The sequence below is a fragment of the Lepisma saccharinum genome, chromosome 11, assembly GCF_977018435.1.
Source record: "Lepisma saccharinum chromosome 11, izLepSacc3.1, whole genome shotgun sequence".
In the NCBI taxonomy this organism is placed as follows: domain Eukaryota; kingdom Metazoa; phylum Arthropoda; class Insecta; order Zygentoma; family Lepismatidae; genus Lepisma; species Lepisma saccharinum.
In genome coordinates this window covers 35,742,365-35,769,814 of record NC_139239.1, presented here as the reverse complement: position 1 = coordinate 35,769,814, position 27,450 = coordinate 35,742,365, and the positions used below count along the sequence as shown (strand labels likewise).

Below are 27,450 nucleotides of genomic sequence, written 5' to 3'. Positions count from 1 at the left end.
ATTATCATAGCAGTTAAGTACCTGGTATTGCATTTGAAATGAAATGAAATCAGTCTGAACTTTACATGTCTTATCAGATCAATGGGCCTTCTCAGATGTTTCAGATTTGAGAGAAGAACCTAAGACTGAAGGCGAGAGAAGCGATCGTCCCCGCCCCCAATTAGTCTAAAATATTGATCATACCTCGACCTTGCCACCTAAAACTAAACAATTACTTCTCATAACGTAAAAATGAATCACCCGTGAACATAAGAATAAATGTTGTTACCTCTCTCTGAAGTCAAAAACTACGCCATCAGCCCCGAACATGTTTGAAACAAAGAGTAAACTTTTAATACATCTAAATGGCCAAGAAAGAGAGGAGGTGGTTTATACATTCCAAGCCCGAAAGAGTAGAGAATTGATGGTATATCGAGACGATACTTGTCTGTCTCTAGTCTCATCTTTTTCTGTCCTTTCACACAGAAAATATAAATCAGTAAAGAAATCGTAAGGAGAGAAGTAAAACTTACCAGTCATTTGATTCTATATGAGGCGCTAAGTGCAGTGCAGTGATCGTCCGACGCGATCTTGCAGTCCATGTACTTTCTGCAAACGATTTGCACGTACATATGCACAGTTGTATTGCTTGGTGCGGAAGGCAATCCAAACTCATCACTGCAATTTCCAGAGTAACTGCCGAAACACACCATCTGCAGTTATTTTACTCTGAACAATGACTGTGTCGTCTGACCAAGTCTAAATTTGAAATGGGAAGGGGAGATTACCCTAGATTTGATTTCCAAGAACTTACAAGGTGCACCTTTTCTCATGGCCGATGACCTTTCTCACAGCAAGGAGTCCAGGAAGCTCGTGTTCGGAAAGTGCACTGGAAGATTTAAATGTTAAGCTGTCCTCTGTCCCCCTCTGTCCTCTCTGAGTTTGGCAAATGGCTGAACACCAATGATGTTTGGTGTCTAAAGTCTGACAAAACAAACCAGTTCGTAATCATGCACAAAGGTGATTACTCTACGAAAGTGACAGACAAACTAAACAGTGACTCGTACAGTGTCATCAAAAAAGACCCCACAGACAGGTACAATAGAATTGTGAAAAATGCAGTGAAATCTAGTGCCATACTTAGTGAACAAGACCACAAATTACTCCTCAACCCCTACCCTTCACCTGCCATTGCCTATGGCATTCATAAAACTCATAAACCTGGAATCCCCATGCGCCTTATAATAGCTGGCTTCAATTACCCCACGGTCCACCTAACAAACTGGCTAAAAAACAAAATATCTCAATTCAACCACAAGCTAACATACGTGTTCCGCAACAGTGCCGATGCTAAAAATCTGGTGACCTCAATAGTGCAAGCTGACAGTGCAAAATTAGCCAGCATTGATATAGTAGATATGTACAGTTCAATCCCCATAGACCTAGCACTGCGTTCAGTTGAAAGATGGCTTACAACTAACAGAATCCCTGCCCTAGAGGTACAAGAGATAACCAGACTATTGGAAGTTTGTCTAAAACACAATTACTTTCAGTTTGAGGATAAATTCTACAACCAATCCGAGGGCCTTGCGATGGGCAACCCGCTATCAACTCCTTTAGCCAACATCGTCATGCACCTGGCTGAAAAAGAGATACTCCACACTCCAGAACTACAATACATCCGATATGGAAGATACGCGGACGACACAATAGTTGTATGCAAAAAGACAGAAGAACTCAACCTTCTAGTGAACAAGCTAAATAGCATCCACCCCAGGCTCAACTTCACCGTAGAGCAAGAAAAACTTGGTAAAATCAACTTCCTGGACATCACCAACAGCCGTGCACTTAACAAATTCACAACCACCGTCTACAGAAAACCGGATGCAGGCAACCAGTACATACATGCTCTCTCTAGCCATCCCCCTAAGCAAAAAGCCAATGTGTGGCTGAACTTTTATCGAAGAGCCTTCTCCTACTGTGGCAGAGAAGAAGATCTACGAGAGGAGATAGCCACCATCACTGAAATAGCCCTGAAACATGGCTACACTGAATCACAACTTTCCACTTGGTGCAGTAAGGCGGAAATACAGGTCAGACACCCTAACCAACCACAATCAACCCAGCCACAATCAACCCCCAGCGACCAATATAAATGGCTTGCCTTCCCCTACCATCCCACCACTTCCAACTGCATAGCCAAAGCCCTTCTCCCATATGGCATCAAAGTAGCGCACAAACCCAATTCCAAAATAACTGATAAACTGAACAAGCACAAACGGTACTTCGTCTCCCCCCCCTTGACAACCCAGGTGTATACAATGCAGAGTGTGAATGCAAGGCTCATTACATCGGCAGGTCCATCAGATCTGTCAATGAAAGAATCCAACAGCACCTAGCAGATGCAAAAAAAAGCCCAACCCACTACTGGTCCTGCTAAACATATCCAATACAATAGCCATAAAATTCAAAAGGTTCAAGTCAAACACACTGGCCACATGCTTGCAGACACCAAAATCAAAGAAACGCACGCCATAATGCACTTCCCGCACGAACTAAACATCGATAGCGGGCAAGCGCACCACACTTGGATTCCCCTACTACAGCAGTTATCCCCTGGAAATAGCAGACGACACGCCAAGATGCTCAGTGCACCTAGCGGCAGCCAGAGAACTACGAACAAAAGACGCACGCCAAGCAACAGTGCAGCAAGTTCCAACGAGGATGGTGGCCACTGAAATTAATCGAAAAAGAAGAAAAAAACAGCTTCGCGGATAGAAGTGAGTACTAGTTTCTCCGTATTTATTCCCCGGTGTATTGTTAAATTTGAGCACACTTACAGGTACCAAACCTGGCAGGTTTCAAAGTAAAACTGGAAACAGAAGCAGGGAATTCCAGCGGGGATAATTGTTTTGCAGAGACCTGACTGCGGTCGTGTGCTTCCAGCTGTTTACAGAAACTTGAGTGCACGTTCACAAATCTAGTGCAAAAATATTTTTTTAAAATATTCTTCAAAACCAAGATAACTCGAAATACATAGCGTCTCATTTTTTAGGGTGTAACTGGGGGGAAGGGGGGGAGCAAAATGACAATCTTGCCCTTCCTCTGTGGTTTCTTCACATCAGGCAATACTGAAAACACTGTGTAGAGGCGGAAGAACCAAGGGATGAACTTTTTTTTTCTTGGCCATTTAGATTTATTAAAAGTTTACTCTTTGTTTTAAATGTCATTTTCATAGCTGGTGAGATCAGCACCAAGCTCCGGTCGCATTTAACTCCCAATGTTATCCATTCATTTGAGGCTGGGTGAGTCCCGGAGTTGATTTATGTGGGGACAAGGGCGGAAAAATTCCTACCTTAGATCACCCACCCCGGAAATCGAACCTGGGTCTCTGCATGGGAGTCAGAAGCTCTACCGACTAGACCACCGTGTCTTCTGGCATTCGCCTTGAATTTTTTCCACCTTCAACTTTTTACCTCCACCTGCCCCCTGATTTGGAGTCCTTGCGTCCGTGCAACGTAGTTGTAGATGGAAAAGAAGGGATTTAAAATGATCTGCCCCCCCCCCCTCCTTTCCATCGGGGTATGCTGGGTTTATAGTTTCACACCGACTGCACCTGTACATACAATACCTGGAAGATTGAAAGGAAAACTGGAAACGGAAGCAGAAAATTCCTAGGGGATAATTGCACATTACTCTTGAATTGCTGAGACGTGGCTACGATTCTTATCTGCACTGAGCAAAATACTATGATGAAAAGTTGTTTTGCCTTGTTGTCCTGTACATGCTGTGAAAATTTGTCTGTGTTATGGCAACACCTTGTGTATATACGGGGATGGACAAAAATATGGAAACACCTGTGAATAGACGGAATGCTGTAGCTAATAAGGTGTAGGACCGCCTTTAGCATCCAAAACGGTCTGCAGTCTCCAAGGAATGGACAAATAAAAGTCCTGGATGGTGTGTAAGGGAATTCTGGACCATTCTTCATGCAAAACATGGTCACAATCATCCTCAATGTCCTTCTGTGTCTGTCACTCAGTGTACATTTTCGTCCACGCAGGTGCTAATCTGACTGTCTTTCCAGACACACTATTATGCTATCATGGCCTTGGATACAGTCCCTCTCAATATGCCAAATAACATGGCTACTTTGGATACAGAGGTGCCTGCAAGGCAAACACCAACAATTTGCCCTCTTCGAAACACTCCGATTGGACATGAATCAGTATCAACTGCACTGCACGCTGTCTACATCGCAACTGCCGGTCCGATTTCAAGTGGAAAAATTGCATCGATTTCACCCGTTTCGATGTCGTGGTGTTTTCATTTTTGTCCATCCCCTGTGTGTGTGACACACACACACACACGAGGATTACAGCAAAAGTCATGGCAACTATTTCTTTCCATGATAGTGCGGGTCAGGCAAGAAATTGTAAAATATACAATTGGAAGATCAAGATATTAATGTATGAATTTTGAACAACATAGAGATCTGTATCAGGGTAGAGAAAAAATACATAATAATCACAGTCACAGGTCATCCTGAACATTGCATGACGGCAGTTGCTTCTCTTCCATGCCTGAATGCTGCTGCCCACCTCCCAACAGTTCAGTATGGTAGAGTATCATTTCCTAAAGCTTCCACAAGCTCATTGTGACATTCTCTCGCATAACTTTCACGGAGAAATGCGATTTTCACATAAGAACACTGTTCATGCTGGGTCACATTCTTCCTGCACGACTGTTAAACACGCACTGTCTTCCCACTACTCTCAGTTCAATGTCTTGGCAGCCACTGCCATCTAGTGGCATCACAATACATTGCATGTGATGAGATCTCTACTGTATATTTTAAAATTTCTTGCCTGACCCACGTTGTCATGTTAAGGAATGGTCGCTATGACTTTTGCTGTAATCCTCGTATATATATACACTGTATGTATCCATATTATTATTATTTATTAGTTCAGCACAGGATACATCTCCCAAATATGTTCAACATAATATACTATACATCGAAAAAAATAAAAAATGAAGATCTATATATACACAATATTTACACTCATTTATGCATTTGTTGATGTATTTTATTCTTCAGCATTAAATGAATCTGTGAATATGTCAAATTCTACAGTTTTTAGTAGTTCATTCACTGTCTCCTGCATTCACACTGCAGGTGAAATCTCTGCACATTGACTCTTGACTTCTCTGTGTAGAACAGTTTTCGTTGTCTTGCACTGTGGTGGTCTGCATTAAAGGTTATAGTTTGGAACACTAGCGTAGGGACGTGACGACCTCATCGTCCAGTGGCTTGTTCACTACAGTTAGTCAACCAACAGAGTGAAATGGTCAACTTTTTGCTCTGTTGGGATTTACAGAGCTGTCCTGTTATGGCTCTATGAGCATCCCACAATTGGCAGAAGTGGGGTACGGTTGGTGGACTACTATGTGATCCTCCCAGCTAGATCCGAGGGATCCGCTGACCAACGACAGGTGCAGTCCTCCATTTATATTGGGAGTTAGGCGTAGAGCTGACAAATCTGCACTGTAAAAAGACAATATGAGGCAATGGATGTTCCCAAGGTAAAATATTCCGGAGGTAAAATAGTTCCCCATTCGGATCTCTGGGTGGGGACTACTTTGGGAGGTCCCTGGACTAAGGATAAGATCTACATTAGGAATAAGGATATTAAATTAGGCACCTGGAATGTTCTGAGCCTTTACCGGCATGGGGCATTTCAGTGTACAGTTAATGAGATACTTAAGTATAAATTAGATGTAGTAGCTGTCCAGGCAGTTAGGTGGCCAGGAGAAGGGAATTGTAAAACTAAAAATTATACTTTTTTCTATGGTGGTACTAAAAATCATAATTTTGGAACAGGCTTCTTCAAAAATAATAGAATTATATCTGCTCTTAAAACAGTAGAATTTATTAATGATATGATATCATATGCAGTTTTACAGGGTAGGTGGTGTAGAATAATTTTAATAAACATACATGCACCAACGGAAGATAAAGATGATAATACTAAATATGTTTTTTATGCAGAGTTAGAACAGGTCTTTGATAAATTTTCCCAGTATGATATGAAAATTCTGTTAGGTGACTGTAATGCACAGATTGGTAAAGAAGAGACATTTATAAGATTAATTACTTTTGCAATGTCAAAGAATTTAATTGTGAAAAGTACCACTTTTAAACCTGAAGATATCCATAAATATACCTGGTCTTCTCCATATGGTAAAACTCATAATCAGATAGATCATATTCTCATTGATAAGAGAAGGCATACTAGTATAATTGATGTTCATTCACATAGACTGTGCCAGTGACCATTATTTAGTAATTGCTAAATTAAGAGAAAGACTTGCAGTGATAAATCATAAGCAACAAAATCTAAAAGTTCTAAAATTTAATACAGGAAAATTTGCTGATGAAAGAATTAAGAAAGATTACCAAATTAAACTGTCAAATAGATTTGATGTTTTGCAGGATTTAAATTATGATGAAAATATAAATGAAACAGACGTAAATAAGAATTGGGAGCACATATGTAATGCAATAGAATCAGCAGCTAAAGAAAGTATAGGATACCATAAACCAAGAAAAAGTAAGCCATGGTTTGATAACGAATGTCATAATCTAATAGAAATAAGAAATCAGGCTAGACTTAGGTGATTAAATAACTCTGATGATACAAATCTAAGCAATTATAATAGAATAAAGCGAGAAGTTAACCGCTCATTTCAAAGTAAAAAAAAGTGATTACTTGAAAAGCAAAATGAGTGAAATAGAAACAAACAGCAAAAACCAAAATATCAGAGATTTATATAAAGGTGTAAATGAATTTAGAAAGGGGTGGCAACCTAAAGTAAACTTGATAAAAGATATAAACGGTGATTTTTTGGCTGATCCAAGTGATATTGTAAATAGATGGAAGAACTACTTTAATGACCTCTTAAATGTTCATGTAGGAGATAAATCAGAAATAAATGAAGTACACACAGCAGAACCTTTAGTTCCAGAACCTAACTTGACTGAAGTTAAAGATGCTATTAAAAGGCTAAAGAATAACAAAGCACCTGACATTGATTTAATACCAGCTGAGATAATTAAATATGGTGGAAATTCGTTAATATGTCAAATTCATAAATTAATTTGTTTAATATGGAATAAAGAAGAAATCCAGAAATCCCTCAACAGTGGAAAGAATCCATAATTGTTCCTGTGTTTAAAAAAGGTGATAGAATGAACTGCAATAATTACCGTGGAATTTCTCTACTCTCAACAACATATAAAATATTATCTAACATCCTTTTAACAAGACTAACACCATATGCTAATGAAATTATAGGTGATTATCAATGTGGATTTAAACGTAACAGATCAACAACAGATCAAATTTTTCACATCAGACAGACACTTGAGGAAAAGTGGGAATATAATCAAAATGTACATCAGTTATTCATTGATTTTAAAAAAGCATATGATTCAGTCAAAAGAGATAAATTATATAATATATTAGTCGACTTTGGAATACCTAAGAAACTTATTAATACAGTATGCACCAGTAAAACAGAAAGTAAAATTCGTGTGTATATTAATATGTCTGACAAATTTACAATTCATGATGGGTTAAAACAAGGAGATGCATTATCTCCACTGCTCTTTAATTTTGCCTCAGAAAAGGCTGTTAGGAAGGTAAAAGAAACTATCGGAGGACTAAAATTAAACGGTGTGACTCAATTGTTAGCATATGCAGATGATGTAGACTTATTAGGGGATGATATAAATACAATTAAGAATAATAGTAAAATATTTTTCAAAGCAGCTAAAGAGATAGGTTTGGAAGTTAGCAAAGAGAAAACTACATATATGCTTACAGGCCGAAGCCAAGTGTTAGGTAATGATCAAAATCTAATTATTGATAACTCGTTTGAACCAGTTTCCAAATTCAAGTACTTAGGAGTAATACTAACAAATGAAAATTATATTAAAGAGGAAATGAAAAGCAGGCTTAATTCAGGGAATGCATGTTCCTTTTGTCTTCTCGTTTAATATCTAAGAAACTAAAAGTTAAAATATACAAAACAGTAATTTTGCCTGTATTATTATATGGATGCGAAACTTGGTCCCTTACATTGAAAGAGGAACATAAATTGAGAGTATTTAAAAATAAGATCCTTAGGAAAATCTTTGAACCTAAAAGGGACGAGGAGACAGGTGAGTGGAGAAGGTTACATAATTTAGAACTACATAATTTGTATTCATGTCCAGATATTATTAGAATGATTAAATCAAGAAGACTTAGGTGGGCAGGCCATGTGGCACGAATGGGAGAGGAAAGAGGAGTTTACAGGATTCTTGTTGGGAAACCTGATGGTGAGAGACCTGTAGGAAGGCCAAGTCGAAGATGGAGGGATAACGTTGAGATGGACCTAAAGGAAATCGTTAGAGATGGAAAAGAGGATAGGGACAGATGGAAGGCCTGTGTTGCTGCAGCCATGAACCTTCAGGTTTAAGAAGGCCAGAGAGTTAGTTAGTTAGTTACATAGATCTTCCTGTCACTTACTTCTTGCTGGTAGCGAAAATTTGAGTCCCTGTTTATTTAACTAGTGCAAGAATATTTTTCCATTTTTTTCAAAACGAAATATAAGTTGGGAAAAATATAGTGCGCGACCGGGGGTCAAAAGACTATCTTGCACCCCCCCCCCTTCCCTTGTTGATGAGTGTCCCCCGGATCCGACGTCCCTGTCAAGTCCATTCAACTATCAATCAGAATTGAGGAGCACACTGGTCAACTGAAAACAGGACGACATATGTGATGGAGAGAAAAATGTCTGCTAATTGTGATTGTCTTATGTAAATAGTTCACGTGTCTAACTTTCGTCCTATTATATTGATATTTTATTCTCACAGTCGCATACGAATATTTTGAAATAAACATACATGTATGCTATAGTATGAAAGTTATGCTGAGTATAACACTGAAGTAAATAAATCTGTAGTGTTGTTATGATATATGCATTTTTTTGAATACGAATTATAAATATTGCTTCATAGCTTTCGAAGTACATCTAACAAAACTATTTTTTGACCAAAGAGATGTCAATGTAATTTAAATGTGATAAGCCTAACGTAAACGCTACCGTTTTCCATTTTGAATATTGTCGTGAAACTTTAATAATGCAGAACAGAAAGGAAACAAATTTAAAGCGAAGAACTAGACACTAAATCAGCCCGACAACATGATAATTGGTGGTTACCTGTTGAGACCAATTGGAAAAGAACCACGTATCTCTTGAGCAGGATCCCATGTCACACACTTCCTCTTCATCGGGCTTTACCATTGACAAGCACACGTCAGATGCAACGTCTAGTCCAGATTCGTCAACACATACCACTTCTCGCTCTCTCATTCCTTTTCCACAAGCCGTAGAACACTGTAATTATTTATATAATTATTTGTATACATATAACAGTATATCAAGGGGTCTCGGGTTCGATACCCGGTGGAGGCACATAGTAGTTCCCACTTTAAACCGAGTGTGCAGCCCCGATTAACCTATCTGTGCACAAAATGGACTTAAAAACAAAAATTCAAATTCAAACATATAACAGTATAGCGAAATTACACCAGAACGGTAACATATAATATGTTTCAGAACATTTGAAATAAAAAGACGAGAACTTTTGGAAGTATTGCCGACTTCTTCTCAGTGCTCCAAGAGGGGAGAGATGGTGACCTGGGAAGGATGCTATCCAACCCCCCCTTCCCAAATAGGACAGCCTGTTTAAGCATCACCTCACCTGCTTCATTGTGTCCATTTCGAATCATACAAGCATCCCCCATTTATCGCCGACTCGACTAACTCCTCCCCTAGGCCTATACTTCAATATACATTTTCACTTTAACATTTTGGACAACTGAACCCCCGTAAGAAAGGTCAAGTATGCAGACATGGGCTGAATATTACTATAATTATTTTTTATTTTTTTAAATTATTGTTGTCATGGTAACTTGTTGATTTTGTTCGCTCGCAAGTACAGTATGTTATATGATTGATTGATTGAGTTGGTGTTTACTGCCACTTTATGCACAGTAAGGCTAATCGAGACTGGACCTACAGATTCAAATGGGATCCGTACCATTATGTGCCTCCTCCGGGTATCGAACTGTGGACCTCAGTATGTTACTTACAATGTAAATATATAAATACATATGTTATAATAAATAATTATGTCATATCTAGGGGTAGTATGTTCTATATGTAATATATTCTACGGGGTTTCTCGGACACTGTAGAAACTAATGATTAAGCATCTAGTATAATAATATATAATTTATTTCAATTTGTAAAACTATACCTGTCCCCATTCTTTCATTTGCCATCGACTGCAAGGGCGGATGTTGCAAGGCTGCACGGACGTCGGAGGGGCAGATCCGAAGCAGGCTCCTTCGGTGACTTTCATGGTAAGGGTAGGCGAGATCTCTTGCTTGCAGACGTACTTTCGGCTCTGGATGCCCTCCCCGCACGTAACCGAACACTCGGTCCAGTCTCCTGGGACCCATCTGGAACAAGAAATTGGAATACACTTACAATCAGAATTTTCAGTAAGTTTAATCCACAATCAATATTAAAGGCACGTGTACTCAGTGGGTGTAATATATCAGTCCAGAATATCAGTTCTTTACAGGTAATCTGTAGGCTACCCACTGCAATCTTATTTTTAAAGTAGTGTGACCTCAACAACAAATGCCACACCATTCTGGCCGTAGGTTAAATATGAAGGAAATTCCTGGACATTTTACAATCAATTTTATGCTGTAGTATCAGTAACACATGCAATGCAACGTGCCACCTCTCGTAACTCCAGGGTATGGAGATTCGAATTGGCAACACACCGATCCTCGCTCCGGCTGGTCAGTTGGGAGCATCAGTTCTCACCCAGGGATTGGGATTAAGACGATCCACCCTTCGTCCATGAAGGAAACGTGACAGTAAATAAAATTCCAAATACTTTATAATTAAAATGTCCAAAATCTTTAATCACGAATCGCGCGCGTACATACTGATTCGCACAAGTTAAAAGTTATAATTTGTTGGGTCATGCACGCTCGTAGGCAACACATCAATGTTAATTAGCGATAGTAAGCTAAAGTTCAGGTTGGCAACAATTAAAAATGCCAACGTGGAAGTTTTTACATCGCCAAGAACACGAAGCGTGGTTCCCCCACTCCTAACATAAACAACCAATAGGGAAACGATATTTTATTGAAAACGAGGGAGAAATACTTTGCTATAATATTACAATATTAAACTATATAGAAATAACTAAACTGATTTTATCAAATAAATCATATTTGCCCTTGCACATAAAAATGATTAAATAAATATGTAGTTTATAACGAAGATAAATTACTTCACTCTTGTACATTGTTGAACATAAATCGATATTAAGAAGATGAATTTAACTTGCGCTTGAAAAACAATGAAAACGTTGCATTTATTATTTGGGATAATTATTAGCCTATAAATTCTGAATAAATGTTGCAAAAATACGCGAATAATATTATAACATAAGATAAAACGTAAATATATACATGAATTATAAAAACAATTTAGTATAAATAATTTATTCCAAGTTCTTAACTTGAAAGTATACGAATAAGATAAATGCCAATATACAACTGAAATCTGCCTAACATGGCGGTCCTTACACACGATAGCGTTTTGGTTAGTTCTGGTTCAACCAAACAATTGATGTAAATATTGCTTTTGCGTAGTTACTGTAAAGAAGCTGGAAGACGGGTACTTACTCGGCAGGACAAGGCCGCGTACTGCAGCGCACCACTTGCTCCTCAGGCCTTGTGAGAGGTTCACATCTAGTCTCAGGAACAACAGCAAGGTTGCTCTCCTTTACGCACACCACGATAGTCCTTTGCTCCCCTGGAACATACAAATATCAGTGGCGTGGCGAAGGATATGTAGAGAGGAAGGTGTGTACCCCATGTATATTTTTTCTTTCAAAGGTAATATTTACTAGAAAATAACGAAAATATATTATCATGCTGTCATGTGCCTGCTCTACTCTCTATCAAGGTCTCTTCGCTCTATTTTGTAAGAAGTATGTTTTCAGAGTCTGTGGTTTTTAACAAATATATCCACTTTATTTTACCACTTTACGTGGTACGTGTATATCGACAATACATTCCTTGTTTCACACCGCGATAACAAAATGTGAGAATATATTTCTGTTATTCAGAGAAACCTGATTAAAATTACTCGCCTCAATTTCATTATTTGATCAGCTACAGATTTTATAAAAATGTAAATGTCTGGATAGCGAGAAAGTGAACAACCGGAAAATTTGTTCAAGCCCCTTTTTCGCGTATATAAGCGAATGACAACTCTGTACTTTCCAGATACATTTGTTTTAACCTTGACTTTCCAGATACATTTGTTTTAACCAAGGTTATGCTTGTTTCTCAAGTTTCCTGTCGAAGTATTTTTAGGGAGAGGAAGAGGAAGATAAATAAATAGTCTGGTCTGGTGGACATTTTTCATTAAGAAAAATACAGTTTTAGACTGCGCCGATTATTTTACGTTGCTGTTCCACCTCTATAGTTAAACTCCACAATGAAGATGAATAATGAGTCGGTGGAACAAACACTGTTGCTAATTTAGCTCTTTTGGAGTCAGATCTTGTCCCTTTTGCAAAATGCTCCAGGGAGATTTTTAGCTCCATGAGGGTAAATTTAGCTCCAAATGTAGCCCTTTTGGTATTAAATTGTCAATAGTTTTTATTCCAAGCCAAATTTATTTTCTTTCTCCTAGTGTTTACGTCCACAAAGCCACTGCAATTTGTTTACAGAATCCGTCTACAAGCACGAGTCATTGATGTAGAAAATCTGGCCCCTTGAAGGTCACTTTTAGTTCCATTTAACTTAGCTATTTTATGCGGATCGAGTTTGGCAACACTCGGGTCAAACTTGGACTGCTGACTTCCTAGTGTGTAACGCAAAGAACCTTAGCCCACCTTTCGAAACTAATGCAATACCGTTTCGAAGTGTATTGCGTATAGAGATTGGTTCTAAAGGTTACATTCTTCACACTCCAGGTTCATCATAGGGCGTGTAAATGTTTCTACTAATTTCCGTTTGGAAGCAATTTTTCTCCAGAATTTAAATTTAAATTTATCTTTTTCGCAACTGAAATAGTTTTGTTTGTTTATTTTGAGTTCGTTGCTCATGCGGGGTTGAAATGTGTACGATAATTTATAAGAGCGTAGCATTACGACTACAGAAAGGGGCAGGAAATGACCTTCACATACATTAAGCCATACAGCAATAAAACAAAGTCATAAGACTTAGTAGACATTTATGCAACACACGAGAATACATAACCCCATTACGACTGCCTTGCACAGACTTGCTCCCTGGGCTAAAAATAAAACTACAACGATGGGGCGACTGTGTGCACGTGAAGTACAAAACACAAACACCTGTACGCGCAAATCGGCATCAAACAACCTTTTTATCAGTCAATGAATGTATCTCTGTCACCTTGAAAATACCCACGGGTCATGTAACTCGTGATTCAACATTTGGCACTGTTGCAAGCGGTACCTATGCGGAGAACCCAGCCAAACAATAACGCATCTGTTTCTTCAATGTTAAGACTAAGCGAGAAAGTTTGATAAAAAAAAGCAAGGAAAGAGGGGAGCGTTCAGGATTGTGCTCTGTAGTATGAAAGCAGTGTCGGTACAAATGAAATAATTTGTTCCTTGTTGTGCTCTCATGGGTCTCATGGGTGAGTTTAAGCTTGAAAACAGTGTACGGAAAGTATGAACGTAAAGTATTGGACGAGTGTGTTATCCAGAAGTGATCTTCAGCCGAGTCTGCGGTTTGCCAAAAACACGTCCACCGAGCTAACAACGTCAACGTGGATGGGGACTGTTGTAAGGACACAAGCAAGGTAAGGAATTTGTATGCCTGCATGTTGTACCTGTAACTTGTTTCAAGAGGCAGTGGCGTAGCAGCATATCGCGAGGCCCTGGGCGAGATTAAAATGCGAGGCCCCCTTCAGTTTTCTAAATTCACAGTAGTGATGGGTCATGGCAGTTCCTTATCGGGAAGCAGTTCACCGGAGCTCGCTCACCGAAAGGAAGCGTTCAAAGGAAGTCATTCAAAGGAACTACGAGGCCATGGAGCATGCTCTCGGACGAGGCAGTTCCTTTTAGAAAGGCAGTTCACTGGAACTTGCTCGTTGAAGGAGTCGTTCACAGGAGGAGCTACCATACCAACACAGCTCGAAGTTTGTTTCGTTGGGTGGAGGAGGGGATGTGGGAGACTGCTTCTGGAGTGGGTGAAAAGAATTAGAAGGGAGGAATCCACCTTCGCGCAAGAATGGAAGAGCACATAAACAGCTAAAAGAAACAATGTACTTACTGACCGACCGAGAGCTGCTTTCAGGGTGTGGGTGAAGGAAGGGGGGGGGGGGGGTGAATGAAAATATATTTTAATGGATAATTGAACCTTAGCGGACAAAAAGTCCTCATCAGAAAGTCGAAGGCGATCCTGAACAAAGCGGTGCCGTTAATAAAGGAAAAGTTGGACAAGTTATATTCTCCCGTCCCGTCTTCCTTTCCAGAAATGAATTCCTACCCCTTGTTGTCGCAGTGCAGCGCCTGGCGATAAGAGGGGGGGAATCATTGTAAATATTTTCAGCGAGAGGGCTCGTCATGACTCCCGTTGCATTCGTTACGTTATTACAGAAGGAGAGGAGTAGTTTGGATTTGTAGTGAAAGTATACGACCTTCCACAAAATTAAGTTTTGTGTTTTGTAGCTTGGACATTTCTGCGTGTACGTACACCTTCGTAGCTGATTTTGATCCAGTAATGGCTACAAAATCTAAACCGCGGAAAAGTGAAATATGGTGTTTTTTTGCCGAACAAGCTAACAGTTTGAAGTAAGCATGCACCTGTAACGCCCTTCTATTAATTAACATAAATTGAGATTGAAATGAAATTATATGTGTAAAATGTACAAATTATAGGTTGAAATTTATTTTCTAGGGTGGCAGTCGCCCCGCCCCACCTTTCCAAACGTTCATGCAATTAAATGGATATGCGGTCAAACAAACACCCATAAGAGAATGGAAGAAAGGACGCTAAACTTTGGACTACGAAAAATAGCATTAATTGTATTTTTCAAGCTCTCTCCGCCTCCTGTACCCCACTTTTACTTTACGTTAATGGAAGAGCACGGAAACGGAACGTTGTCGTAAGTTTGATATGATGATGTTCTATCTGTCTTCCTACAGTTCTTTGCAATGCGAGTTGCGAAAACATGCCACAAAAAAGGTTAAAGGTGAATTACTTGCCCATCCCTCCCTCATTGTTGAGCTTCTGCAGCATTGCAGTAAACAGAGTTGTACACATAGTTACGCGGAAAACCGCCCCTCCAATATCAACATTCAGAAACAAAAGACGGGACCTCGTTCTCTCTCTCTCTCTCTCGAAGTGAGTCATCGACTGGAAGCGTTGGCAACATACAAGCAAAGCTCAGGACTCCTGAGGAACTGCCACGGATCATGGCACTTCCTTTTCGGGAAGCACTTCACCGGAGCTCGCTCACTCAAGCATTCGTTCCAAGGAACGACCAACTCCTCCTGATGTTGGTTTCGTGCAGCTGAAGTGAAGGGAGTGGGGGAAGACTTGCGGGAGTTAGCTTGAGTGAAAAGGATTTGGGGAGAGGGAACTGCGCTTACTACTTGACTTCCGACAAGAAAACCAGAGAACATAGAGTGCCACACACGTAAATTTGCCGTTGCGTAGAAACGAATTTTCGTTTCGTCTCCCTCTCTCTTAGCATCACGTGTTCTACCCTGCTCGAAAACCTTCGCTATTGTTGCCACATTGTCATTCCATTCCGGGACACACTCGCGCAAACATAATTGAAAACAATTGAATAGCGCTCCATCTCGCGGTTCCCACCGTTCGGTAGGGACGCTAATGTGGCAATATAGCACGGCGTAGTGCTTGCTTCTTTTATGCAGTGCATGTTCATTGGCTAGCTAGTAACTAGTGTTGTCAACTGTAATAATGAAGCACTATTTCTGTCACGGAAGGGGAAAAGGCAGGTAAAGTGGCGGTGAGTTTTGTTGGATTGGAAGCACCATATTTTTATTTTATACTAAGTATTTGACCGGTTTGACGTTGTGTGCGTGTATTGCGTGTGTGTATGTAAAAGTGTGTGTTTGCTAATGAACGTTAAATTCCATAATGCCTCCAGTTCTGTCGAAGTTGAAATCAAAAACCTTGCATAGCCAAGCTCGGGAAATGCTAAGCAACGTGCACGAGTTCATGAAGGAGGAAGCCAGTCATTGTGTAAAAAAAAGAAGAAGAAAAAAAGGTAAAGTGTTCCCCTGTGTATAGCACCACGCCATGAAGGCGTATAGGGGGTGTGGGGGTAACGCCCCACACTTTCTTGATCCGGTCGTGAGTGGGGGTGATGTGATCAGCATCACGCCCCTGACCGCCTTTACCCCCCAGGGTTTCCCCCAGGTACCCATGTTATTCGACGCTGGGTGGGCGCCGGGGCCGCTTCCACCGTTAGAAAAGTTCCCGGATTTGAACCGGCCGGGGGTCGAACCCGGGACCTTGAGCATGGTAGTCAGACGCGTTACCGACTGAGCCACCGCGGCCAGTCATCCCAATAAAGCATTTTGGCAAGAGAGCAGCGAACAGCAGCAACAAATTGTTCATATTTCATAATTTTGGAATTATTCAAAATAAATAAATTATGTGGCTCCAACATCATTTCAACTCTGGCTCCGGCACGTGTTCTTGTAGAAATTGCATAGAGGAGGCTGTCATTTTTGCTGCTTAATGCGATACATATTGTTTTCTGTGTTAAAATTGCCATGCTTTGATGGGTGACCAAGTTCATAGCAGGGCCGGCGGAAGGGGAGGGCGAACCGTCCCATCGCCCAGAGCGGCAAAATTTGAAGAGAAGAAAAAAATAAGCCTATTGAAAACTGTGATCGAGCGATATATTCTTTTGCGCTGAATATTATTGAAATAGCTTAAGAAGTCTCATTATTTATTTTATATTTTGATGTTTTATTTAGGAATATATTGATTTTCAATTTTCCGTTGCTGCGTAATGACCGGGGGGGGGGGGGGTCGAAATCTGCTGCCACCTCCCAGGGAGGCAAAATGACTAGCGCCGGCCCTGTTTCATAACAAAATAAAAAGCCGCGCAGCTTATCGTCTAGTGGCAGTATATGTACTTGTTATTGTTGTGGAAGCCGGCATCCTTTGTAAATGTACAACAAAGGCAACCGACTGTCGCCGATCTAAGAGAGGAAATAATAATACTGCTTCAGGAGGAGTGTTATGGTGCAATTGTAGCGGTTTAACACGTTGGCATGTTATTATCTGCCGTTGCAGTTCCATACCAGTGTATACGGGTTTTGGGAGTGAAAAGTTAGAACGCCACCAGTGCATTAATGCAATGAAAAATAATATATATATATTTTTATTTTGTTTGAAATCACTCAAATAAGGAATCGTATGAAGAAGTCTTCTTTGCAGCATTTTTGGTAATTTTACTTATGTGTTAGTTCATATTTTGCGAATTTTTAGTCCATATGTATGTAGCTACATACAAAGCCACTTGTTAGTACATATTAATCCTAGTCCTGGTATAATGCATGACGTTTAAAACTCAACGTTAGATAGACCTGAATTCTCTAATTTTATTGTTGTACGTAACAGCTGTGCATCGGCGCACTGCAGCGATTTTTCTATCTGCTCCATTAGCAACACTGCTTCTTTAGTTGTTTCGCGCATAGCACGGCAGAATTATCTGCGCTGGAATTTACGAGTTGGAAATTCCTTTTTTCTACACAGCAGTAACAAAACAAAACACGGTCGCTCTCCCTCGCAATGAGTCATCGACGAAGCTGGAACTGACGGAGCGGTTGACAACGTACACGCAAATTTCACGACTCCTGGAACGAGGAACTGCTCGTTCACTCCGAAGGAGCGAGCAGTTCACAGTTTCCAAGAGGGAGTAGTTCAAAAGGAACGGTTCGTTCACGAACGACCCATCACTAATTCACAGTGTTGTTCGATACAAAATCTCCAGTCAAACGTTAGCAAAATTTTAACAACAACAACAACCACCACCTTATGAAAGTGAAAATATTATCATTTTATTTTACTCACCCTAAAAATGTCGTTCTCTGCTCTTCCTGGAGCTGAATTCACTCACAATTTCTGAATAGTCCAGAGTTGAGGCGATATCGTTCTCTATCGATAGCATGGCAAGTCCTGACAATCGTTCTTGTGACATGGTAGTTCGGAGGTAAGTTTTTATTAACTTCAACCTGGAAAAGCTTCTTTCAGCGGATGCAGTGGTTACAGGAACAATCAGAATGATTCTAAGCAAAATACAAATATTCGGATACACCTCACAAAGTTTTCGGCGCACAATATATGTAAACAGTTCTTTTATGTCGTATATGTTTGGAGGAACTACAGCAACAAGCACTTGCAATTCTTCAAACAGTCCGTAACAGTCAATATCACAATCATCACCAACAGACAACACATTTTTCAAATCTAGGCAATGTTTTAAAAGTGTGTCCTTAGTCATTGTTCTCAAAGCAGACACATCAAACATGAATCCAAACGCCTCGATGTATTGGGTGAATGCTTAAAATCTGGCTTTTAAATTCAATTTGATGTTATTTATCATAACATTAAAATACGCTATTCTGAATCGGTCTTCAACATTTATCAATGGCTCATCAGCATTTTCATAACCAAACAGTTTTTTCTTGCGAGCAATTCTTCTGTCTTTGAATGTCAAGTGAATGTCATAGTCACTCTTTTTTGGACATTATCGAGCTTCTGTTAATGCAGACTGAAATCCAGTCGATTAGTATTCTTCAATCCATGCACAGAAATCACAAAGATGAGCTTGAGCTTTATGTAAAGGAATTTCAACACTTTGCCAAAGTTTACTCACTCTGTTAACACGAGACAGGATATCATACCATACAACCAGGGAAAACAGAAACTCGAGGGTTGTCATTTCTTTTAAAACTGATTCACATTCACTTACTGTTATTGAATCATCACAGGTGTCTTGAAGATTTTCTATGGCTTCACAAATACTAGCAAACTGGAATCTCAAGGCTTTAACACTCTCAAACCTGCATTCCCAACGTGTTTCTGACGAGGATTTTAAAGAAATTTTGAGTTTTTGCATCAAAATAGCCCATCTTTTAGAAGACCTAGACGGGAATTTTCTTCCCATATCGCGATCTCTACCCGACATATCACTAGCGAACACTAAACACAAGGAATATAGAGATTAGGTAAAGCCATCCGAAGATTGCCGATCTTGCACGAACGCGTGACGTCACCGGAGAAGCAGTGAGCTCGGCTGAAGCAGACGGCCCCTAGCATTTATATGGGAGATTCAGAGAACGAAAGTATATTATTACTTTTAGGAGGGGGAAAATAATAATTGTCATCCTCCAAGATGGTATTGAGGCATCCTTTTAATGATTAGTAACATAATTGAAAACGCGCTACTTTTAAAAGGGGGCAAAGTACATGTGAAAAAATGTATTTTGAAAATCCATATTCCTGAAACTTTCTGACCGATGCGCTACAAAGAAAGTTGCGTGTTCTCCTTTAGAATTTCGTCATTTTACAAATCGTAATATAATTTTAACAAAAACGTGGCATGCTAAAGAAGAATTAAAGAGTTTGAAAAAATAATTGATTAATAGACTTAGTTTATTTTACTTCGCTTATCTGTCACATATGGCTAATCGCAAAGATGAGGATGCGTGATGATATGATGAAATTGATGAAAGGAAAGTAGACCCATGCCCGGACGGGGATTCGAACCTGGGGGCCCTTGGCATCGTAAAGCGTTGTGCTAACCACTTCGCCACGGAGGTCAGCATTACAAGGAAATAAACAGAAATTGGCATCTATGTTTTAATATGCGAGAAACATTTGCGAGGAGGTTATTGAAATAACAAATAATTATTACAAGACGTTGTGATGAAAATTATTAATATATCTGAAATATCGAGAGTTGACCTTGCAGTATCTAAATGTACTTTTAGGGTTACGCAAAACCTTTACTCAAAATTGATAGTGTAAATTTATAAGCTATTAAAATTTAAAACTTATTCCTGTTCGAAAAGAGAAACTGCCAAGTCAAATTAATACTTCGTAGAAATACATATATTTGTCTTTCATGAGGCCAAGAGAGTATTTGGAGGGGACGGTGGCTTGGGAAGGCTATAGCCCCGGATCTCGATCTGCAAAGGGGCTTCCAGTGGGAAAACATTCCTATGAAATAGTCCAGAAGAAGGGGCGAAATGATTTTTTTTAAATGGCTCAAGAATACAAAGATATAAGTGGATATTTGACAAGCTTAGTCTAAAACTTACAACTGAAGTCGTACGTGTGTGTGTGGGGGGGGGGGGGGCTCGTACGTGAGGTAACACAGTGGAATATGATTCACAATACTAAAATTAAAATAAATATATGGGAACAATAGAGATCAAAATATGTTGTAGCTAGTGACAGCGCAATAGTAAAGATGGAGGGGTAAATCATATTTTCCCGGGGCAATCATTTTTATTATTCCGTTACATACTACACAAAAATGCATATTTTGGCTAAAAGAACATTCATTCATTTATTTATTTTGTCGTTTTACTGGGGGCAGATAAGAGAGAAATTGTCGAACGAGAATTGGGGGGCGTTCCTGCCCCCCCCCCCCCCCCCGTAGTGTGATCACTGCCTATGGCTATGCTGGAGAAGAATGCACCAATCAATACGCTATTAAATAAAACAGATACTTTTAAAACTTTTAATCAAATTATTTGTGAACTATGATTTAAATTTAGAGAGAGCACATACCTGTTTAATTTAATTTGGATGAGTTAACTTCTGAAGCCTGCCATTTCCGAGCCTTCTTCCGGTGTAACTGCACTGCCCTTTGAGCCCTAGCTGCTGCGTTTAGGTGGCGGAACGAGCAGAATACTAATTAAAACAAATATGTGACAAATATATATATAAAAAACAACGTGTTGAAGCTATTGACGGCGCCAAAAAAAAGACAGAAGAGAAACGTGGAGAGTGCAGTGATATTTTACGGTAAGCAGCAGGCACGTATCCAGGGATTCCTTTCGGGGGGAGGCTGAACACCATTTTTGAAAGGGGTATCAGAATTGTATGTTTAAGGCCAGTCGTGGCAATTGGGTTCCAAAATGTGGAGGGGGGGGTGGACAAGGAGACAAGCATTAAGAGGCCATAGTGTGATAGTGTGGAGGCAAAAGAATGGGGAGCAACTATCTCTTAAATCGTCGCCACTGTTTAAGGCTGTCATTTTAATCAAAACGTGAAATCGGGACATTTTCTACCACTCAACTCCTCTGTTTCCATGCATTAATATTGTGTGCCAGAACCATCTCAGTATGTATGTTTGTCCATTTCTTCTCATGAGGCATCAAAACATCTATGTACCAGAAGTGTTTTTACGAAGGTGTTACACATGCACGGAATGCACAATCCACTCGACAACGCAAGATTCAAACTGTGTGTAGGGAACTGGAATCAGACAGTTCACGAATATTTCTCTCTCATTCGAGCCTGAACACCACTAATGTGTCTTGTCCTCCCATGTTTGCAGCTCTTATAAAAGCCGAAACCCACCAAATTGTTCATATTCATGCATAAGCACTCGCAAGTGTCCAAAATTGTCTGTTGAGTGTGTGTCGAACCCAGTAGCCTTAAACAAAAGATTTTTTTTTATTCCATGAAATTCTCGGACTGCATACACAAAATTTGGTCCTGACACAACCAAATCATCACTCAAAACTTTGATTTTCAGTTGATCTGTGCAGCTTATTTCTTTTTTAATAAATCGCTCCAATGCCCAGCCCGATACTGCCGAAATATTCACTTTAGAGAGAGAGACCTTCGATCTCTTCGTCTTTCGACCCGAACTACTCGTAGCACTACTCGAAGTTCCGCTGTCGTCAATGTCTTTAGCTTTGGGACCGAACTGGAACTAGTAGTAGACTTCGTTACTTTACGGTATTTAGTCCATTTCATTTTCGAATCACTAGAACTTATAAAGCAACCAATGGACACTGACTGATCACTAATCGACTGTATGAATTGTCACACTTACCTCTGAAGTCTCCACCTATTCTGTTGTACAGATCAACCGGGAAATTGAAGCCGCGTATTAATATCCTCATTATATTCTAGAAGGTTTCGCAGATAAAACGATTCGTAAATATTGCCAGTAGTTCGACTCCTTCTCTTATTCAAGAACGTTCCCTCTCGCGCTTTCCAGAGATTAAAAAATTACAATGAATCCGAATCGCCCTACCTGCGGCGCTACCTTTGTTGTGCAGCTTCCAAATGCTGACAAGTCTCTTCTACATAGTGTTCAAGTTCGCTACGACAACACCGAAAGCGTAAGAAAAGTTTACGTGCAATATTATCAACAACAGGGTTATAGAACATTCTCCGTCTTGCCTTGATAATTATTTCTCTCCTAAAATTATCGTCACATTATTCAAGAAGACAAAAACCTAATTTTATCTAGTGTAAAATGAAAACTTTCCTGGTGGGGGGAGTCCACGAGTTACGATCCCCACCTTGGATACGCGCTATAAACAATAACAGGGTCCGTAGAACATTCTCCGTCTTGCCTCGATAATTATTTATCTCCTTAAATTATCGTCACATTATTGAAGAAGACAAAAACTAATTTTATCTCGTGTAAACTGAAAAATTTCCTGGGGGAAGGGGCTCGAGACACCTGATGCCCACCTTGGATACGCACTATTAACAATACAGGGTTATAGAACATTCTCCGTCTTGTCTCGATAATTATTCCTCTCCTTAAATTATCGTCACATTATTCAAGAAGTCAAAAACCTAATTTTATCAGTGTAAACTGAAAAATTTCCTTCGGGAGCGGGGGGGGGGGTGGCTCGAACCACTTGATCCCTACCTTGGATACGCGCTATTAACAATAACAGGCTTATAGAACATTCTCCGTCTTGCCTAGATAATTATCTCTCTCAAATTATCTTCATATTATTCAAAAAGCCAAAAACCTCATTTTATCTAGTGTAAACCGAAAACTTTCGGGGGGGGCTTGAGCCCCCTAAGCCCCTCCCCCCCTTGGATACGTGCCTGGGAAGCAGTCACGTTTATTACACCCTTACATTTACATACAATATTATAAAGTTCTGCTTTTAGATCTCGCACAAAGCCTTTTTCACAAAAATGGGCAATCTCGCATTTTTTTATATCAATCAAGCCGTGATATTTTAGATTTCTTCCGTTAGTTTTCTGATAATAGTTTTCACAGCTTTCCATAGCATTTAGGCATGATTTCAGTTGATAAGAACAAAATAATCTTATTTCAAAACATAGAGCAAAAAGAAATCCAATGCGCTTAAGTTAAAACTCCCTTATATTGGAAGCCTGGAGAGAACAAAACAGGGGTTCCTTCGTAACACGATTTCTTGAAAACCATTTTACACATTTGAATCAACTTTGTGATAAATTGATTAGAAAGGATGATTCTTAACAGTAAAAGTTGTAACTTTTCCCTTGCTACTATATTTTAGAAGATATTCGTTGTCAAATTTCTCAATATTTGCATAAGGAACCAGCCTTTTCCGTGCCGAGTGTTTCGATGGTGACGTCATGCATCCACGGACAACTGCGCATACGATCTGCGCCGCCGAACGAGCACCCCCTGCACTAAACACGGTGGAGAGTTAATAAAGCGAGCAACGCTAAGAACCGCTTGTTACCGTGCACAATATTCTGTGTGCATTGCTGTGTCTGGCTTCAAGGCTTCAAAATATGTCAGCAGTGAAGATCTTACAGTTACAACAATCACAACAACGCTTGTGTTTAACAGAACTCCAAAACAAAGAAAAATTGTTGGATTTTTTCCATCTCTTTTGTTGTCGCCGTGCCTCGTAAGGTTTGGATTTCAATGCATTGCGACATCTACCGCTGTAGGTTGCAAGTTTGTAACAATAAGTAAGATATTATTATTCTTTTGATATCAGAATTCAGGTATATAACACACTGTCGCAAAATCTTTCGTGAATTTAAATTTTTAGTAACCCTGTGTGTGTGTGTGTGTGTGTGTGTAAGTTTCAAATTCTTTCGTCAAGCTTAAACCAAGCATATTGTCGGTTCAAAGGTTTCCAACACTGCTTCCAAGCGCATTAAAAACGAATGAATAATAGACAGAGAATTGATCAAACGATAAATCTATTTTTCTATTTGTAAAGACTTCTCAGTGCATGAATCCATTGTGTATGAGAATATCTTAGCTGTTCGAGAAGAGATTGTGGTGACATTTTACTGCCTTGAATAAATAGTTAAAAATTATGACATTTGTGAAACATAACCCATTAGCAAAACTTTGTTTTCGTACCGCGTTGAGTACACTGTTAATAAGCTGTGCTTTCTCGTGAAGAAGGAGGGGGTTTGTCATAATTGAATAGGTCCAGTGGTGTCTCATCCCTTGGGGCTTCCGGGGCTTAGCCCCTAAAGAAAAACGGACGTATTGATTTAATTATCAATCACCATAACGCATAACTATCACACAGTCTTTTAAAAGGCGATTTTTACCCACATAAATTCATCGTCTGTTGCAATGGATACGACAGCGCTCCTAGCGGCATTGATGTCAATTATCGTTTTCCGGGGCACGTCGCAAAGGAAGGCATGTCCTACACCCACCTACGCTACAGTGAAGGTCACATGCTAGCAGAGAGAGAAGGGGAGAGAGAGTCCAATGGATTTGAGTGCTGATTCGGGGCTAGTTCCTTCGCGTCGCGTTCGATCTCGCGTGTTGTTCTGTAGTGTTGTGGTGGCTTTCATTCGCTATGTTTGAGTGAGTTTCGCAGGGTTGATGTTCGAACACAAATTGATGAAGGACATAGGCTGTCAATTACAAGACAATGAATTTGTCCGGAAAAATAGGCATATATTAAATAGAATTATCGATTGCTTAAAATTCTGTGGTCGACATGAACTTGCTCTACGAGGACATAATGAAAGAGAACAATCTTTAAACAGAGGCATCTTCCCAGATTTATTATCCCTTCATAGAAGAGGGAAAACTAAAGAGGGAACTTCGTGTTCTTTATTGTAGTGAAGAGTTGAAAAACATAAACTCTATCAGTAGATTCATTCATTTTTTATTTAAAATTATTTAGAGGGTACCTTTTCAGAAACAGTAAAAATGACAAACATAGTTTTATTAACTCCAGTGGCAACAGCTGAATCTGAACGATGTTTCAGCACATTGAAGCGTATTAAAACGTGCTTAAGAAATGCAATGGGACAAGACAGACCAAATTCCTTGGCACTTGCTTACAATAGAGAAAGAATACATTTCAAACATAGAGGGCTTCAACGAAATAGTAATAACAAAATTTGCTGAGCAGAAGAACAGAAGTCAACGTTCGTAGGGTATGTTTCACAACAATACCTGTTTCTTTTGAAATCATGTGAATTGTCATTATATTTTAAATTCTTTAAAAAAATAAGTCGAGTTTTGTAGTTTAGAAGAAGATAAATACCCGTCTTTTTGTAATTCATGTACTTTGTCATTACATTTTAAATTCTTTCAAAAAAGTAAGTCCAGTTTTGTAGTCTTGAAGAAAAAAATACCTATTTTTTGTAATTCATGTGAATTATCATTATATTTTAAATTCTTTAAAAAATAAGCCTCGGCCAAATTTGAGGCCACGAGACGCCACTGGAATAGGATACGTGACTAGAGCAAAGACTCACATGAGTGAAGATAATCAAATATATTGAATAATAACGGACACATTGTTTCATAAACTTTATTGATAATTTTCAATACGCAAGAGTTGCACGACGACCTCCCTGACGGAGTGGATAGCACCGCGCTACGATGCCGTGGGTCCGGGTTTGAATCCCGTCCTGGGCGTGGGTGATTTTTGTGAGTGTCCCTTTATCTATTCCATCATATCATCACTCATCCTCACTTTCGCGATTAGCCAAAAGTGGCAGAAAGGCGAAGTAAAATAAATTAAATATATCAATCAAAGAAAGAGTTGCACGTACTATTTTATTAACGTCGTCGCCTTGTAATCAAGGGGTCCCGGGTTCGTACCCGGTGGAAGCACATAGTGGTTCGGATTCCACTTTAAACTGTATGTCCAGTCCCGATTAGCCTTACTGTGCACAAAGTGGACTTAAAACATCAACTCAAACCAAACTATTTTATTAAACACAACTTGTTTATCGTCCTTGAGTAAAATACATTGTATGTTCTTTTATGTACGAGCATTGTCTTTGATACGAATTCATGCAGATATTCATTCATGTGACGTATTAAATTTAACGCAATTATCCATGAATAAGTTTGTAATTTCGTACCATAGGTGAAATTGCTTCCCGAGAAATTGAGCCTCTATTCAAAGTACTGTCTCTTGCATATACGATATTTTGAATATTAATATTAACACCAAGTTAGAGCATAAGCATGCAAGCATACCACTTACCAATTCCTAAGCATAGTTGTACGGTTTGAGTGTCATTATTGAAGCTCTGAAGGATTGAATCTTATCTGTCATGTTCTGTCGCTTATTTTTACTGCGAGCATATCAATTTGTGAACAGTTTTGTATACAAAAGCGAATACGCTTAAATTCATTCTTTATATCTCAGAAAAAAAAAGTCCATTCATGTTTCTGTATGTGAAGTAAGTGGTTTGTATGGGGTGGTTTTCTCGTTTATTCAAAAGATTTCTAGTCATCTTCTTTTTTCATATCTGGGGGCACTGAACAAGTATGGAGATTGTGGGAAGGTTTTCCAGTAAAAAAAAAAAACCTATAGTCTCCTCTCCAGTTCCGGTTATAATGCACAGCGAAGGTGTATTTACTTATTTTGTCAAAAGCAAAACACATGTAATGCAATGGAAAAGTTTGGAATTTTCATTTATGATAATTACAAAAAAATTCTAACCCTGTCCAGTATACGAACTTTCCACGGAGTGAGGCACATTTGCTGGGGCCTCTTCTCTTTACATTCCGTCGTACGGTCGTATATGCGGGAAGCCTAATCTTACGAGTACTGTACGTATGCTTATAACGTGCTCCTGAGGCCGGCCTCGCGGTGTTACCCACTAGCACGAACAGAATATCAGCAACACTGCATTTCCGCCAGGGTTGGGAATTTGTGGTGTACCGGCATTTTTTGTAAACATTAGCCTGTGTTCGTGCAGAGATATTTCTATTTCATTGTACATTCTCGATATTTTTACGAAACTTAGGTTTTCCTTCCTTTCATCGACAAGTGTAAGTGAAATTGAAAATTACGGAGTAGTGTAGTTCTGA

The 27,450-nt window shown here is 39.5% G+C and overlaps 1 protein-coding gene across 1 annotated transcript in view; it reads right to left on the bottom strand.

Annotated features, from left to right (window-relative positions):
- Nucleotides 1-27,450, bottom strand: part of LOC145995200 (thrombospondin type-1 domain-containing protein 4-like) — a 164,476-nt gene that overhangs the window by 10,354 nt on the left and 126,672 nt on the right. The window contains exons 7-9 of the mRNA XM_083131759.1: nucleotides 11,805-11,934; nucleotides 10,352-10,556; nucleotides 9,250-9,426 (exon numbers count right to left, since the gene is read on the bottom strand). Of these exons, the coding sequence (XP_082987885.1) occupies nucleotides 9,250-9,426; nucleotides 10,352-10,556; nucleotides 11,805-11,934 (512 nt within the window). The remainder of the gene's footprint in view (nucleotides 1-9,249; nucleotides 9,427-10,351; nucleotides 10,557-11,804; nucleotides 11,935-27,450) is intronic.